Here is a 17,454-nt window from a genome sequence, read left to right as displayed (position 1 = left end):
TGAATTAAAGACCGATAACCGAGAGCTCAGCCGATGCTACTTGAAGCTAAATGATGTTTTTGTGTTCCAAAAGGTTGAAAACCAGACCATAATACTGAGCCAACACAATGCTTACAGTCAGAGTTGCCCCAAAAGTTCCTGAATTGATCACAAGTGGACAGGAAATAAGTAAATGTTCACAATAATGGAAAACAGACGCAATCAACATCAATCTCATAGAAACAAAATAAAGCAGAATAAAAATAGTTATACAGTCAATAGCCCATATTTACATATAAAAATATAGCAAAGTAACATTTGTATGTGTGTGACTGACACACACACACACCCACGTTTCTAAACATGCACACACACACACACACACACACACACACGCATACAGCTGACGCCGTGTGTGTGTGTTGTTTTTCATCAGCGTTTCCTTCCTTGACGAGTCATCCACTGCTGTTGTATTTACGTTTGACGCTAAATTTGACGCTAAACAGTTTGAAGTGCAAACTGTTTTTTTTTTTCTTGCATGAATGGTCTCCTTCTGAATTAATGGCGACACCAACATCCTCTCATATCCTCTTTTTTTCCCCTCCAGCCAACCTCTTTTCTCCCAGCATCCCTCTCTCTCTCTCTCTCTCTCTCTCTCTCTCTCTCTCCCCATCAGCTGTCCATCTGCCAAACACCACAACTCCATCATCCCCTCCTTTCCCTCCCTCCCTCCCTCCATTCTTCTCCGGCCCATTAAGAGCTATCATGAAGCTAATTGCCTGTTTGATCAGCTCTCTATGGACCAGGAACTGGAGGCTTTTAGCCCTCTGAGCGTGAGAGGAGAGACGGACGAAGGCAGGAGGGAGAGATGGGTGTGTGTTGTCAGCTGGCGTTCGCCGGTTGGGTTGTAATTGTATTTCTTTGTTTCTTTTTAAAAGCAAATATTTTCTAACTTTTTGCACATTACCAAGAGCAGCTACAGATTTGTATTAGGTCTTAGAGGCTTAGACGTAGGGATGCTAATACAGTTGTGTTTTTCTGACCGATAGCAGACCCTCGTTAACCGAGAGGATTAGTGCCTTTAATGCATTGTACTGTGGTTAAAGTGCCTAAGGGGCTAATCACACCGACACGCGTCAGCACCAGGCGGCCACCTCCGGTTCTGCCGAGTGAAGCCAGTGTGGAAGTGTCCTAAAGCTGCATTCTCTCTAATGTCCATCAGGGGGCGACTCCTCTGGTCATGTAGAAGTCTAGTCTGAAATGACTCTACTTCTCTCTTGATTTATTCCCTCAGTAAACATTGTAAACATGAGTTTATGGTCTCAATCTCTAGTTTCAAGTCTTCTTCAATACAGCATGATGTTCATTTAGTACATTATGGTCCATTTAGAGTCAAACAGAAAAAGCACAAGTGAGGAGGTGCGCCGTTTCATAGGAAAACAGCGGCTTTGTGGGCAACGCTCCTCAGTGTGTTCAAGGCCCAACAATCCGCCCAGCTGCAACAAAAATGTTGTTTTACAGTTTTGATTACAGAGAAGGGGTTTGGCCCCGGATGCACCAATAACAACGACTCAGGGTTGCTTAAGGTGGACTGACCTATTAAGGTGGACTAGCTGTTGTCATTTTAGTGACAAGCCTTTTCTTACAAGTTCAGCTTTTGTTTTTAAAACATTTTCATATTATTATATTTTAACTTATCGCAGTAATCGGACAAAATTGTTATTGTTGGTTAACAGTTAAATATTAACATCCTTACTACTTCGAACACTAAAGACTTATGGCAGCTGGCTTATAATACAACCGAACTTAACGAATTACATTGAAGTCAAAAGACAGTGACTGGCATGACCGTAATCTTTTTTTTTTTGGTGTTGTGCTGTTGTCCCACCACCAGTCATTCTGGATCAAGGTAGTGACTGAATGAGAATGAGAATGAGATGGTCCAGAGGAAAAAAATCGTTTGATTTCGAGGATGGGAGGAGGAGAGAAGCGTGGGGGGGGGGGGGCAGAGAAGGAGGGAGGTTGGCGGCAGACTGACTTCGGGAGGAAACCCGACCAGACCCTCAGAGCTCCACTGAAGCAGCGCTGCTAAAAATAAGACAAGGGAGGCTTCTTCTGCTGAGAAAAACGACATACACACAGCTTCTACATACACAGGTTGTCGTACAGTAGGAGGACACACACAGTCTCTCACACACACACACACACTCTCTCACACACACACACACACACACACACACACACACACGCCGCCTAGTGACAATGGATGCACCCTCCCTCCGGTTAAATAATCCCCCATTCAGCTCTTGGCTGCTGGGGTAAACATCGTCCATCTACCTCACAGTGCTTTTCCTTTACAAATGAGCTTAATAGCATTGAAATTCACTCAGTTCGTACAGTGCATGGTCCCTTTTTTTTTTGGTGTCAAACTGTTACAGATGTGTCTTTGTTCTCGCTTCATGCCTTGGTGCTTTTGTCAGATATGCACCGTGGCACAACGTTTTTGTCTTTTTTCTTCATTCATTAATCGTGAACCTTTTTGTGGAGTTTTCTGAAAGTCATCGAGGTCCTCGATCTCTCATGCATCTTCTGATTCCCTCTTCTCAGAGGACAGAAACTGTGTTGGCGTAGACCACTTCACATCGCCACGGGCGTCTTTCCTTCCTGATTTGGTCCATCGCCCGTCTGTGCGTTTTCTCTGCAGAGGGTGGGGAGGAAGGAGGATCAATAATAAATAAATAGATTTTAACACCTCCAGACTACACCACAGAATGCGGAGAGAGGTGATCTCCGTCTGGTTGTCTTGGTTAAGGTTGAAGGGCAGTCCAGCAAAAGCACGACAGCTTCTTCTTCTTCTTCAGCGTGAGTTTTTTTTAGGCATGAAGTCTCCGACATGAACAGGCACAGTAAAGCTTTGGTCCCTCCTGAGCTGGAGATGAAGTAAATTCAAGGTACATTAGGTGAACAACACTTCACGATTGGTTGGTTGGTTGGTTGGCTTGTCGTATGTAGGTGGGTGGGACACATTGGCATTGTCGTCACAATGTCAGCTGTGACACGGTTGATTGGCGACAGCGTTGCTTTGGCGACGGCTGAGAGGGAATTGGATTCACCTGGCCCCCATCCAGGCCTGTCATAAGGGCTTCTCCAGGGCCTTGCTGCGGAGCGAGGGGTGACCAGGGTTAGGGTTGGAGGCGGAGATCTTGCGGCACACGGTGTTGGTGTTGCTGCACCTGCAGCCGGGACGCGTGGTGCGATCGTGGGCACACTGGCACAGGGCAAGGCACAGCCTGGCAAGGGGGTAGCAGCAGAGGCAGGGCAGGCAGAGCGCCAGCAGCCCCATGGTGCCCCAGCGGGCACAGGCGTGGGCCGGACCACAGGAGCACGGCCGGTCAGCGCAGTTATCCTCGTCATCCTGGGCGGAGCAGTGGTAGAACAGGCCCTTAACGCAGCACAAGCAGGTGCCGTACTCCACGGCGCTTTCGGCGGAGCACAGACAGCGCTGTCCGCAGGCCCAACAGGAAGGCAGGCGGCGGGGGGCGCAGCACTCTTGGCACTTACAGCGACCACACCGCTCGCAGATGAACAAATGAAGGCCCTGCTCAGCCTCGTCCTCTGTCAGGCCTTTGCCAAAGGAAGCGTCAGGCTTGAGTTCTCCTTTAGGCTGAGAACGGACCACCGAACCGAGGCCAGAATGAGACGGTGTCAAACCCGCCAGTAGCCGTTGGTCTGAGGTGGCACTGGTCCGAGACATGGAAGAGCTTATGGTACTGGAACGGCTCAGGTGGGACAGGTGAGCGTGCTGCTGCTGACTTTGGCTGCGGGGAAGGGCCGAGTGGAAAGAAGGCTGTGGGTAGTGGGGGTATACTCGGTCGTCATGGGCATAGAAAAACCCGGACTGGGATGCCGGTTCCAGCGCCACGGGCCTCTCCACATAGTCATTGTTGGCCCGGATGGCACGTATCTGGTCGAGCGACAGCACTGGGACCTGCTGGAGGTCCAGCCCGTCCAGCTCCATCCTGAAGGAATGAGCAGGATCCATCCTGGTGAGCCAGGCTGGGTAGCACCAGGGCTGCAGGCCGGGGCTGGGGCAAGGTGCTCCCAACGCTCACGGCACATCAGATAAACCTGCAAACACACAGAGAAAGGAGGGAAATTTAACTTTCAATGATTCAAAGTTGACATTTATCGGACAAGCCTGTTATAATACAGACAATGCAAGTTTTATTCCATTTGTTCCATATAGCACAACTATTGCTACTGTTGTAAACGACAAACAACAAACAACATACAACAGCTCCTAACAAAGAAAATGGAAAACACTGACAAATGAACTGACGATTACATCCAGAAGTTAAAAGGTTCATGAGCACACACCCACTGTGAGTCACTGCTCAGCGAGAAAAAGTAGCACGAAGATAAACCCAGTAACGTTAGCACAAAGGCTATCCCAGTAGCACAAGGGTTAACAAAGTAACGTTAGTGCAGAGGCTATCCCAGTAGCACAAGGGCTAACAAAGTAACGTTAGCACAAAAGCTATCCCAGTAGCACAAGGGCTAACAAAGTAACGTTAGCACAAAAGCTATCCCAGTAGCACAAGGGCTAACAAAGTAACGTTAGCATAAAGGCTATCCCAGTGGCACAAAGGCTAACAAAGTAACGTTAGCACAAAGGCTATCCCAATGGCACAGAATAAATACATTGAGTTGCTTATTTATACTTGTATTACAAAAAAGAACATAAGCAAACATAACGGTCGTATTAAACATAACGAACGTAGCGAACAAAGCAAACAAAAAAGCCCTTGAATGCTCCCCAATGGACATTTCCTCTCAGGGAGTCCCTAGAACTGTTTGGTCCGAAAACGCCTAATGTGAAGTGAAATTTAAGAGGGGACACCACATTACACACAGCTAAAAGGTAGCCTATTACTCTCCAAATAGCACAGCCTCCACTAAACCATCAGCCATGTCATCATGACCGCTTGAGGTTCTCCACCGCTCAGGCCAACACTATTATTAGCCTGCCAGAGCCAGAGAGATACGACCATCGGGTCCACACTGTAATTTAGCATCTGTTGAACACAGCTGCTGCTGCCACGGAGGAAAACCCACCTGCAGAGCCTGGCAGCGTCGCCATGCCAAGCAGTTAGAGGGGCCATAAAGGAACTGTAAAGTCGCAGGTTTAATTCTGAAATGAATGTTTGTAAATCAACGGACACATTTCCTGTTGAAGGGTTTACGAGCGTTACAAGTATATGGATTGGCCCCCATTCAGCAGAATCTCATTGAAAAGGTTTTTTTAGAAAACCAGAGATTAAATATAAAGTGCACTGAGTTTTGGTTTGTGGTTTTCAACCGAGCAGAAGCTGCGGCTGAACGTTAAAGACAGTGCGAAGATGCCTTAGGACGTGGGCTCTTTAATAGCTACTAATAAATGCCTTTTAAAAAAGGAAAAAATCAACCCTGGACTATTTCCTGGTGAACTTTTCTTTTTTTTTTTTTTTTATTGAAAAGTGTGTGGATTATCTGAAGTAACCGGGACATTGTTTCTGGAAATATTGATTTTGAGAAAGCTAAAGCTACTACAAAAAAAGACATTTGTTAATATGGAACTCTTTTTTGGCTGTGCTAAGTAGCTATGGTGTAACTAAGCTAAATAACAAACTATACGTGACTATATGAAAATACTAAGTTGAGGAATACACAATATAGTATCATTCTAATGCCGGGTAAGACTGCCACTAAATGCTTGAAAGTTAAATCTAAATTTGCTTATGAGTGCAGTAAATGCATGAGCTTAAAAGTAAATTAAATAAAAGATCCAAGTCCAGCAGAAAGTGCAGCTGATTTGATTCCCTGCTCAGACATCAGATGAATGAAAAGACCAAACCCTTCATATCTGCTGCTCACTTTGGAAGGGAAACGTGTGTTTCTTTGTATTTGTGTGTATGATAAAGAACCAGCATGCACAAACACTGTACACTCAAACATACACGCTGAGCTTTTTACATACACAAAGAAACTGCAGTCTTGCCATGTGGCCGCGGGGGAGAGATAGCTGGCTCGCTCCTCACATGGTGCCAGTCCTCTCGGAGAGTAATGAGGCCAAATGGAAATGCATTAAAAGCAGCTCGGATCATGAGATTAGATGGAGGAGGGAAGTAAGAGGAAGCAGCAGCAAATACCCGTCTTAGGCCACGTCCACGTGAATACAGATGCATTCATAAAACACTGTTAATGAATCTAAGACTTTCTGTTTTCTACACTGACCTGAGCAGCACTTTACTTTCTTCTTCTTCTTCTTCTTCTACGTCTTTGTTTTTTAAGCCCCACTAACACCCGCTAACATCTGGCTTTTGTCTTTAGTGGGAAAGGTTACAATCGGCATTCATTCCCAGGACGAATCACTGCAGTAGTCTCGAATATTTATCGGCATAGGACGCTAATTTAAATTTTTCGGTGATAATGAATAATGAATAAAATCAAGTTCGACAATTTTTACAAACTATTAACGTGCGAAACATTACAATTAATATGCTCTCCTCAAAGCCAACGGACTCCATTAACTCACTGATTGTGGAAAAATACAATCTTGACAAAATAAAATACGTCAAAGCAATCTATCAACCCGGTGCCAATGAGACGTAGAACGTGACACACTAGACTGGGAAACAAGTCTATCGTCTTTTTGTAGCGTATTTCACGTACTAATTTGGGTGGAAAGGGGGTCTGAGTTTAAAGGTGGTCATTTGATGCATTACCGCCATCCTCTGTTAAGGGGTATGGATGTCGGATCGTGAAACAACACCTGAACCCCCCTAGACCTTTAACATGTCGGAATTGGGGGATCTTGTACTTTTTGTAACTTTCCGAAAACCAACAATCGGACCTTCAAACCCACCTCACGCAGCAGAACAGGTAACAACACATTTGCCTCAGCTCAGATGACAATTTGTACAAACTAGTTTCCTTCAACTTTTAGACCATTTTATCTTCTCTACCTGATCTTCGCAGCTTTAAAGGGACTATGTGTCGGATGCGGTGCCATCTAGTGGTGTGTTTGCAGATTGCGACCATCCAAACATGCCACGGCTCACTCCTCTCTTTCCAAGACTGAGCGAGGTCAACGGCGTCACGGTTTTACACTCTGCAGTTTCACAAGCGTGCAGAGAACTACGGTGGCCTGCAGGTAACATTTAAACTTGAAAGTTTGTCTCTTGAGTCAGTGTTTGGTTTGTCATTGCAAAGTAAAACATTTTAAACGGTTAATCACCTTTTAAAATTGGTGCAATTGTTAATCGTCTTTTGATTGATCTCTTTATTTCTAATTGCTGAATTAAATAAATGCTCCACTGTTATGTCACATCAAACAAAACTCTTCACACGTGTAAATTAAGAATCAATCGTTTGACATGTATCATATTGTCCCCAAACAACTTAATTAAAGGCAGGTGAATTATGACATTATATAATGTGCCCTGTTATGTACAGCCAAAGAGTTAAATACAGAGAGTGACCTCGGGAAAATGCAGCGAGAAAGCAATAAGAGCGGAGCTAACAGAAGGGATGGGGGACGTGGATGAAACCCAAGAATGGCAATCCATCACTTGGAGGGGAGGAGGGGAGGAGGGGTGATTAGCAAGCTTGGACTGTAAAAAACCAAAATATAACAAAACCGCTTCCTGTCCTCCAGGCTTTCAAGGAGAGTCTTTTGTACATAAAGGTTCTTCTTCCCTCCAGCGTCTCTCTGTAGCCGTCACTCAGTGCCCCTCCTTCCAGAGGTCCAGCCACAGAGGAGCAGATAAGAAGGCCCAGGTTGGTTAGACGAGGATGCATTTTCAAATTAGTCCTCGGAGAGAGGAGAGGGTCCTGGTGACTAATCTCATCAGGCGGAGCGGCGGCCGCGGCTCGCTCTTACTCTGCCGGCCTATCGGCCCATCTAATTGTTCAAAAGAAGAGGCCTGCCGTCCAAAGTTATGACCTCATATTTACTTACTGGTTGAGCCAACCACCGTCAACCCCTCCCCCAACACGGCACGAATACTTTAGCTCGTGTCAGAAAGTTAAGAGGCCGTGCTGTTTGTCTGGAAAAATGTGGTGGAGTAGGCCTGTCACGATAGTTACGTTATCCGCATATCGTACGATATGTGGACATGATCAGTTTTACGTTATCGACTTAGAAAAAGATTACTTCATGTTGAAAACATAATTCAGCAGCTGCAAAACAAACCACAAAACCACATTTTTCCACATACAGACTTAATAGAAACTCTTATTTATATCTTGAATATTGTTTCGAGTAGCATCGTTCTCATTGGGCCTTTAATCAGCATCAACACATGACATGAATAGGCACTGTCCTGAGACCTCCAGGTGTGTTGGGTAGTGATGCTCAGTCTGGCTCTGCTGGCATGAGAGCAGTGTGTGTCAGAGGATGGTGGAGGGCAGGCAGCACCTTTCCCTCTCACGTTACCAGTGGAGATGAGGGCAGTGTGTGTTGTCACACGTGTGTTTAAGGTTCCCTGTGTGAGTTTCTACGAGTGGGTCCCCGTTTTGTTTGTCTTGTGAGAAAACACGAAGACGCACAGTGTTGCGGTGATCAACAGGTGGCGGTAACACGCCAAGATACGTTGCAATGCGAATCAAAACAACCAGCAGTTTTGAGTCCAGCAAACAGTTGTTTCTAGTCCTGCAAACATGTTTCTAGTCCCGCAAAAATGTTTCTAGTCCCGCAAACATGTGTCTAGTCCCGCAAAACATTTTCTAGTCCCGCAAACATGTTTCTAGTCCCGCAAAAATGTTTCTAGTCCCGCAAACATGTTTCTAGTCATGCAAAAATGTTTCTAGTCCTGCAAACATGTTTCTAGTCCTGCAAACCAAAGCGATTTTATAGCCACACAACCAGCAGTTTCGAGTCCCGCAAACATGTTTCTAGTCAAGCAAGCAGCTGTTTTAAGCCCCAGAACCAGTTGTTTTCTAGTTCAATTTGAACAGCCCTTTCAGTCAATTTCATTCTGGCTTGGGTGTTGGACTAAAACAGTCTTCAATAGTAATTTAGGTCTATATCTGTTTCAATGGATATGACCCCCCATCTCCTCCACAGTCCATAGTTCAGGGGAAGCTTCAAGGGAAGCACGCTTATGGTTGAAACCGAACCAACATGGCCGACTGCACAATGAGTGACTTATCCATCTGGCTCAGAGGAGACAGGGAAGATGATGAGAGAGACTCCCATCCTCTCTTTTTAAAAAGGACAAAAATATGTTGTTTTTTTACTTGTGATGAATTTGCCAAACGTTGCATTGTGTAACGTTAGTGAAGCAAAACCAAAGAGAGAGAGAGAGAGAGAGAGAGAGAGAGAGAGAGAGAGAGAGAGAGAGAGAGAGAGAGAGAGAGAGAGAAAGAGAGAGAGAGAGAGAGAGAGAGAGAGAGCTGGTGTTTCAAGAGGCCGTCAGTGGAAACCTGAGGATGGACCTTTGTGCTGGGGGAGTATCAGTAATGACTGAGCCCCTGCCATGGGACACACACACACACACACACACACACACACACACACACACACACACTGCTGCCCAATCAACATTTACACTGCTGGGTTTGAACCGTCTGCAGTGAATCTCGTGTTCACATATAAAACATTCAATAACGCGTAAAAATCACTGAATTCAGTTTCCTGGGTGTGTATTTAAAAAGTCTTTAATCTACTGAAGTCTCTGATTGCTGGCTGTCAGGAGACGTCACACACCTGAAGAGTTAAAGTGTGAATGTTGTGACATTTCTGTTTGCTGTTTCAGTCAGCAGCATCATCACACCAGCAGAAAACACCGTCACTACCGCTATGCTGCCCGTCCACAGCAGGTCATTTTAATACCATTAAATATATCTTTAGGAATAATTGTTATGTACCGCTGGGAAGTACGGAAGAAAGGTGATATAATGATAACTAATTCCAGCCCACAATGTTCCCCTCTTTGGCTGTCATTGCTGATGCAACTCTACGCGGCGGTTCTTCTACATGAACATGTGTCAAAGAAAGCAGAAACATTCCGCTGCTCGTTGTTCAATAAACTATAATATGGTTTGATCAAAATTTCTTTATGCACATTTCAAATCCCAGTTTACACAAGATGTCGAATAAATTCAATGAAATGATCTCTGTTCTTTGCACAGAAAACCAACATTTCAAAAATGTCTGCCTGTTTGTTACATCCTAATATTTGACAGATTCACATTTGCATCTAAACTTTTAAAACTGCTTATAGGCCATGAACGGAAACCAATATTTGGTTTTAGCTTCACATATTTACACATAACATCATAATATGTTTCAGTGGGCCTAGGTCATGAACTGTATTAAGAGTTTAAATGTATTAAATTCATTTAAACTAAATTTAGCAGCAGTAGATACAGACATACTTCTTGTAATATGTGGACACACCAATAACGTTAATAAACTTATTTTTGATATAAAATGTATTTTCTATGGCACGAACATTGACTTTCTTGCAGTTTGACTGGTTGAAAACTAAACTTTTACTCTTGTTTTGACCACTAATCCATATTTTTCCGTTAGCTTATTGTTGTTCTTGTGACGCCGCTGTTCGGTAGTTCACTTTCTAAGTGTTTAGTGAACAGAACCCGGTGAACTGTGCCGATCCCTCGTCTGTCAACCGACCCCCGCTGAGTCTGAACTCGACCGTCCGACGGTCGACGGTCTTTAACGGACGCAGCATCGCTGCATCTCTCAGCGGTGACATCATGGTTTCGGGCTATTTTAAAACTGACTGCAGTGACCCTTCGCCTTGGAATGAGGAGGGGTTGCCCTCTCCTCTCCTCTCCTCCTCTTCTTTCCTGTTGTCGTCTCCTCTCTCCTCCCTTCCTCTCACCCTCTCACATCGCCTCCTCCCTTCGCTCTCCCCTTCCATCCTGTCCTTCACTCCCTTTTTTTTTTCCTTCTTTGCTCTTTGTGTCCCTCTTCCTCTCCAAAGTATTAAACATTCTTTGAGGAGATCTAGGAGATTAGAGCTTTATGAATTTGCTATATTAATTATATTTGACAACTGCAGCTCAGCAGTGACCCTCATAATACATGAATGACCCAATAATGCAACGCATCCTCCACAACGGTTTTATGACATCTTAGGAAAAAAGTTAGTCCTCATTTTTTTTGTTTTCCTGCAAAAGTCCAGCAACAGGAGTCCATTTCATGCATGCAGTCCTCTCAAAACAAACTTCTGTCCTCAAAGGAAACAAAAGAGTTAAGTTCAGGCAACAAAACTACTCGGTTAACTTTAGAAGAACGTTGTTGTTTGGTTTTAAATAACTATGGAAGAGCCGTTACTGAAGTACGGAGGTTACACAGAGATCTCCTGGTTTGACCGATCCAACTACAACAAAGAGCTAAAAGCAACAGAGAAGATGAATATTAATTTAAACTCTGTGCATTCAGAGAAGTAAGGGAAGACAGATTTTAGATTATAGAAACACTGAGGTCATGAGCTCCCAGTGTAGTAACCCCACTCCCACCACAGAGTATTGCCTTATATTACATCCTCACTACTGACTATTTAAATGTTCAGTGAAGTAGTTATTATCATCTGTCTTCATAACTTAGACCGTATCATACATGGAAGTAAAGTTACGGATTCTTTAGCATGCTGCTGTAAACAATAATACTGATTACATTAATAATACATCAATATGTAAGCAGTGTTTAGATTCTTTCAGTGCTTTGTAAACCTTTTCTTAAATGTAGTAATGCATCCAGTACTTTGTAGGTTGTGTTTTGCTTGCAACAGTACAACTCCGTCTTCAGAGTGTGCAGCAGTTATTGAATGAAACCAGCAGTGAGTCACGTGTGCCGCGCGGCAGAAAGTGAAGGTTTGGATGGAGGTCAAGGTGTGTTTTCCAACTGGCTTTTTATTAACCGTAATCACAAACCCGAAGTGTTTTTGTTTCCTAACAATAACCACATTTTTAAAACATCCAAAAAGATCTGAATATGCCGATACCAGTACCAGAAACACTGGCTATAGTAAACGAGTCTATGCACCAATCAGATATGTCGTTATCATATTATATATCAGCTCATTTTACGCTTCACGGGAACAGCAACAACACGTGTCCCTCGCTACCTGATCCGTACTGCACATGTGCAAACTAGACCTACACACCTGTGGTTAAACACTCTCCTGGAGCCTTTTTTACGCTGATAACTCTAAATTGTGTTCGGTGTTGAAATCAACAGGAGAGCTAGTTAACGTTAGCTGTTAGCTGTTAGCAGCTGGTGGGCAGATCAGTCCGGCTTGGCTAAATAACGGAGCTAGCGGCTAACGGCTAACGCTAACGGAGGTTACATTGAGTTACATTATGATGCGTTCAAGCTCCATTTAGTTAAAATGACTTTTGGGCTACAGGTGAAGTATAACTTCATCATGATGTCTACAAGCTTATAAAATGTAGTATTTCGAGAGAAACTTAAGTTATTTGAAGGAGATATTTTCGCAGCAATATAAAATAGATTTATTAAAAAAATCCAAACTTCAATGTGATGGAAAAACATGTTTTTTCGCTGTTCAATGCCATCAAACGTGTGACAGAAGTAAAAGACTAATTCTAACAAAGATGCAAAGTCATCACAAAATGCTTTTAAAGATCATGTAAAATAATAAGTATGGTAAATTAAGTCAAAGAGTTAAAAACATTTAAACCAGCAGATTCAAAAGGTCTTTGTAGTTCTGGGTACGTATGTCTGCGGCCCCGTCAGGCTCTAGGACCCAGGGGCCTTCCCCCCGGTTCCCTCCGGGAGCACAGCAGGATTGAATGACAATAAACTGGATGAGATACCGGATGTGCCGAATCTGACCCCAACGGAAAGACTGAAATAGACACTGCAGACCAGCAAGTCCAGGCAGTGGGAGTGGGGGAGGGAGGACGAGAGGCAGCGAACGAGTGAGGGACGATGATACTAATAATGATAACAATGGAAGTGGTGGAGCCAGAAGTAGAGAGAGGAGATAAGAGCAGTCTAAACAAGAGAAGGAAATGATTTGACACCAGTCACGTGTCAATCCACCCGACCCGTCAAGATCACAAACGAAAACCATCAGAACCATCGACTCCTGATGTTTGATGATTCCATCCTGGTTCTGGTACAATATGCTCAGCATCACCACCATCTTTCATCAAACCTAACTAAGTATTTAGTGACACATGTTGCTGGACTTACGTAGGAAAACACACTAAAAATGAAGAGTAACTTTTCATGAGGTGGTAACCTCCGGTTCTGAACAGAGAAGTCAAAGCTTCATGTGTCTTAAAGCTGCATTCTCTCTAGTGTCCACCAGGGGGCGACTCCTCTGGTTGTATAGAAGTCTATGAGAAAATGACTCTACTTCTCTCTTGATTTATTCCCTCAGTAAACATTGTAAACATGAGTTTATGGTCTCAATCTCTAGTTTCAAGTCTTCTTCAATACAGCATGATGTTCATTTAGTAAACTATGGTCCATTTAGAGTCACATAGACCACTATTTGTGTCTCCGCGTCGCTCCTCCTCAGTCCAAATATGGTCGCTTCCTGTTCACTGGTTGCAAAAAGGCCAAGATGGCGACAGGCTATGGTCGTCAGTTGATGAGCTACACCTGATCCATGTGGTTCTGGTTATAGAGGCTCACTACATAAGCATGGAGGCCACTCTGCTTCAGATGTTTTCACGCATGCTTCCTTCACTGATTACTGATATTTAATGTTAGTTTGTAAATAAATGAGCTGCTCGTCTGGGTCTCAGCTCAGTCTTAAGTCGGACTTAAACAATACACGAATAGTTTTTCTATGTGCAGAGTTCAGGGAATCACAGTATGTTGGTAATTGAATCACAAGTGACAAGCAGCAGCCATAAAAAGCCTAAAAAGTGATCAGAACAAAAACAGAAACGCAAGTCTTTTCCAGAATTATTCAGCTCAAATTTTGAGCACAAATTTGTAAAAAGATGTCCGTGTTAATGCACTCAAGGTAATCCATCAGGTGTGTCATATTAACGCTGATTGAAGAGCAGGATTGTTACACAGGTGTGGCGAGTTTTAAAGGAGCGCAACATGAAAAATGTATGACCAAGATTAAAGAGATATAAGTCTTTGCTGTGCTTAGAAAATTCGATTTTACTTCAACTCGTGAAAAGCGAAAAGCAAAGTGTAGCATATATTTATTAATTTATATTATCGGCTTTCACGCACGTCTGCAGAATTAAAGGTCCTATTTGAACACACACGATGCACAGCAGACAAACGTTATGTCTTTTATGGGAATTTTGTGTCTCCAAGAAGTATTTTTGTGTGCATGGAAGACGAAAAATGGGAGCGAACACTCCCTCTGTATTGCGTTACTGTAGATTATCGTATTGCTTTCAATATTTTATTCTCGACTTGACATCTTTAGTTTAAATTGAGCTTTAGTTTCTTTGAAAGAGAGTCGAGACCTTCAACTTCTGCTTCAGTGCTGTTTTCTTCTGTAATACACATTTAAAGGTATTATTGTTGTGGAAGCGCACTTCCATGAAAGTCCCACTTGTCAGCATTTTGTCCTTTTCTTGTTTAGTAATAACTTGAACAATTGTTAAATAATCAAAGCAGTTGCCAAACTTTTTTTGTCAACCGACCAATCGATCAATCCGCTGAGAATTCAAGAACTGTGAGAGATCTCCAGCTTCCAATGGGGAGTTTCATTTTGACTACTTTCTGTTTTTTTTCTTTTTCTTGTGCCACCTAGTGGCCTCTGGAGAAACTACACCACGAGACATTTGTACAAACGGTCTTGAGGGTTGCTAATCGCTAACTGCCGTCTTTTTTCTTTCCTGATTTAAAAGTGAGCGTCTCTTCCCGCACGTTTCTTACTTCGTCTAAATGTTTGGAAATTAAAAAACCTCAATCACAAACAAAGTCAAAACTTTCTGCATTCCTCCAGATGTCCCCCATCGTTTCCGTTCTCTGTCTCCAGGCTGTTTTTTACAAAGTGTTTTTTACTGTTGATCTCTGTTTCTACAAGTGTGTGGTTCTATAGTGCATTAGTCAACGCATTAGCTGTGGCGTTAACCCCCCACCCCCACCCCCCCCGCCTTGCCATCCAGCTAGCTATCCATCCATTTCATCATCCGTTCATCTATCCGCCATATCTCTCCTCTGCACACAAACTGTCCCCTCCCTCCCTTCTATCATCCATCCATCCATCCTGGTCAATCCCTCCCTCCGCCCAACAACACCCCCCCCCCACCTCCCCCTCCTGTCCCACCCCAGCGGAGATGGGTATTGACATTCTGCATCCGACCTTGAGGACAATCAATCCCAACCCCACATGTCCCCCTCACACACACACACACACACACACACACACACACACACAGAGACACACACAGCGACAGCTACGACTGATGTTAACAACCGGTTAATACGAGCATTTTCACTTTGGGAGGAATCGTTCAGATCTCTCTACATAAAGTCAGATAACTTTCTCCAAAAGTCAGTAAAAGCACAAATCTAACGTGCAGACTTTCTGTCAACGTGACTAAATTAAAGCTTGCAGGCGATCCGTCCACCAGGGGCGAAGCAGATTTACACGATTATAAACCCATCCTCCCTGGACGACCCCCCCCCCCACCCCCCCCCCCCCCCCCACACACACACACACACACACTCATCCACCCAACAACCAAGATGGAGAGGAAGAATAAGAAATCCATTTAAAGCTTTTCACCAGCTGCATAATTGAACACCAATTCAAAGAGCGAAGAGGAAACGCACCGGATGATCTGTCATACGTGAGCTGCAGAGGAGTTTAAACCAGGTCGCCCTCTTTTGTTTCATGTTTCGTCGGATCTTGTGAGTTTGGACTTCGTCCGTCTCCCGCTTGACGAGATGCTCGCCAATTCATTCACAGACGAGAAAGAAACCAAAAACTTGATTCTAATCTCAAGACCAAAGAAAACAAGCAAAATGTGCACAAAATCGTCAGCAGTGTTACAACACAAACACGTTGAACATCCTGTCCGTCTGCATCTGGTTCCTGCCTGTTCTCTCACAGAGACACGTTTCATCACCTCTATCATATTCCCCTGAAATCTAGTAAAGAATAAAAAAAAAAAAATCCCTTGTTAATTTAAAGCTGCACAAACCTTTTTGAATAATTCCTCATTTAGGAAACTTTTTTTTTTTCATCGCAGGGTCACGCAGAGCATCAATAGTTCATCAGCAGAACGGGACGAATTCATGATTACCTCTGATTGGTGGGAGATCCATCCTGCGGCGGCGTGCTGGGGGCGTCCCGGGTGTCCGTGTGTGTGTGTGTGTGTGTGTGTGTGTGTATGAACTTATAGTACTTATAGTACGTCTATTGAACCCAGTGATGAATTTATCTTTACCTTAATGTACGTTTGTGATTTCTTGTGATGCGTTAATGGTATTTCACGGTGTGGTTCTTTGATGTCCAGCAACAGTATTCTATAAGATCACTGTAGCTTGGTTGTCTTAAGGGTGTGTGTTTGTGAGGCTGGGAGGATGCTCTCCCTCCTCTTCCTCCTCCTCCTCCTACTCCTCTTCTTCTTCTTCTTATTCTTCTTCTTCTTCTTCCCGGAGCTCCAACCGGAGCGCTCTGACCTCCAACCGGTCCCGTTTTCACGCTCGCTGCATCGGAGTGCTCCTCTCTCTCTGTCCAAGTTGTGAGGACATGCGAGCTTCAGAGACACTTTAATTCTTCAGTGTGCAGTTTTCAGAGAGAGTCCAGGAGCAGAGGTATCTCCATGCAGAGTGGAAGAAATGAAATCAAATACTTGCAGCAGCTCAATATTTTGGGGTTGCAAAAAGAAAAAGTGCAGCTGGTTGGAGTGAGAAGCTTCAGAGATTAAACACTGAACTTTAGAATAAAATCTTCTGTTCCCGTCCTGGAGTAGTTTCCTCTCCTCTCCCGAGAGATGAATGACTGAGAGCTCTCTCTCTCTCTCTCTCTCTCTCTCTCTCTCTCTCTCTCTCCTCTCTCCTCTCTCTCTCTCTCTCTCTCACGCTCCAGTCCCCCCTCCCCTCTCTCTCACCCCTCCTCCCTCTCCCATCACTGAAATGAGTTCACTTCTGCTTTATGAACATGACGGGGCAGAAGAACTTGTGTTGCTGACACACAAATGTTGCATTTTATCACATTCATCTTATTTTTTAACTTAAATAACTTATTGGGATTAGAGGTTCATCGTCTTGATACGGAACACGTTGAAGTTAAAGATCAGTGTGTGAATAGTTTTATTAAAATCTTATTTTAGTTTGTGGTCGGGTGATGCAACGTATCCCCATAATGTTTTTGTTACGTAACTTGCATACTTCGGTAATATCACTTAGATAGTTATTAAACCTAACTAAGTAATTCACCATCTTTATTGACCCTAACTAAGTATTTCACCATCTTTATTAAACCTGACTAAGTATTTCACCATCTT

The 17,454-nt window shown here is 43.8% G+C and overlaps 1 protein-coding gene across 1 annotated transcript; it reads right to left on the bottom strand.

The window, feature by feature from the left end:
- Positions 1-764: 764 nt before the first annotated feature.
- On the bottom strand, positions 765-16,898 carry LOC137891795 (protein sprouty homolog 3). The gene is made up of 2 exons (XM_068736594.1): positions 16,249-16,898; positions 765-4,107 (listed from the first exon to the last, which is right to left on the bottom strand). The coding sequence occupies exon 2, from the start codon at positions 4,019-4,021 to the stop codon at positions 3,113-3,115; it is 909 nt and encodes a 302-aa protein (XP_068592695.1). The 5' UTR covers positions 4,022-4,107; positions 16,249-16,898; the 3' UTR covers positions 765-3,112.
- Positions 16,899-17,454: the final 556 nt, after the last annotated feature.

The sequence above is a fragment of the Cebidichthys violaceus genome, unplaced genomic scaffold, assembly GCF_023349555.1.
Source record: "Cebidichthys violaceus isolate CVI_PGR_0920_01 unplaced genomic scaffold, fCebVio1.0.p SCAF_70, whole genome shotgun sequence".
Classification (NCBI taxonomy): Eukaryota; Metazoa; Chordata; class Actinopteri; order Perciformes; family Stichaeidae; genus Cebidichthys; species Cebidichthys violaceus.
The sequence above is the reverse complement of the archived record's forward strand: the minus strand, read 5'-3'. Positions and strand labels throughout refer to the sequence as shown.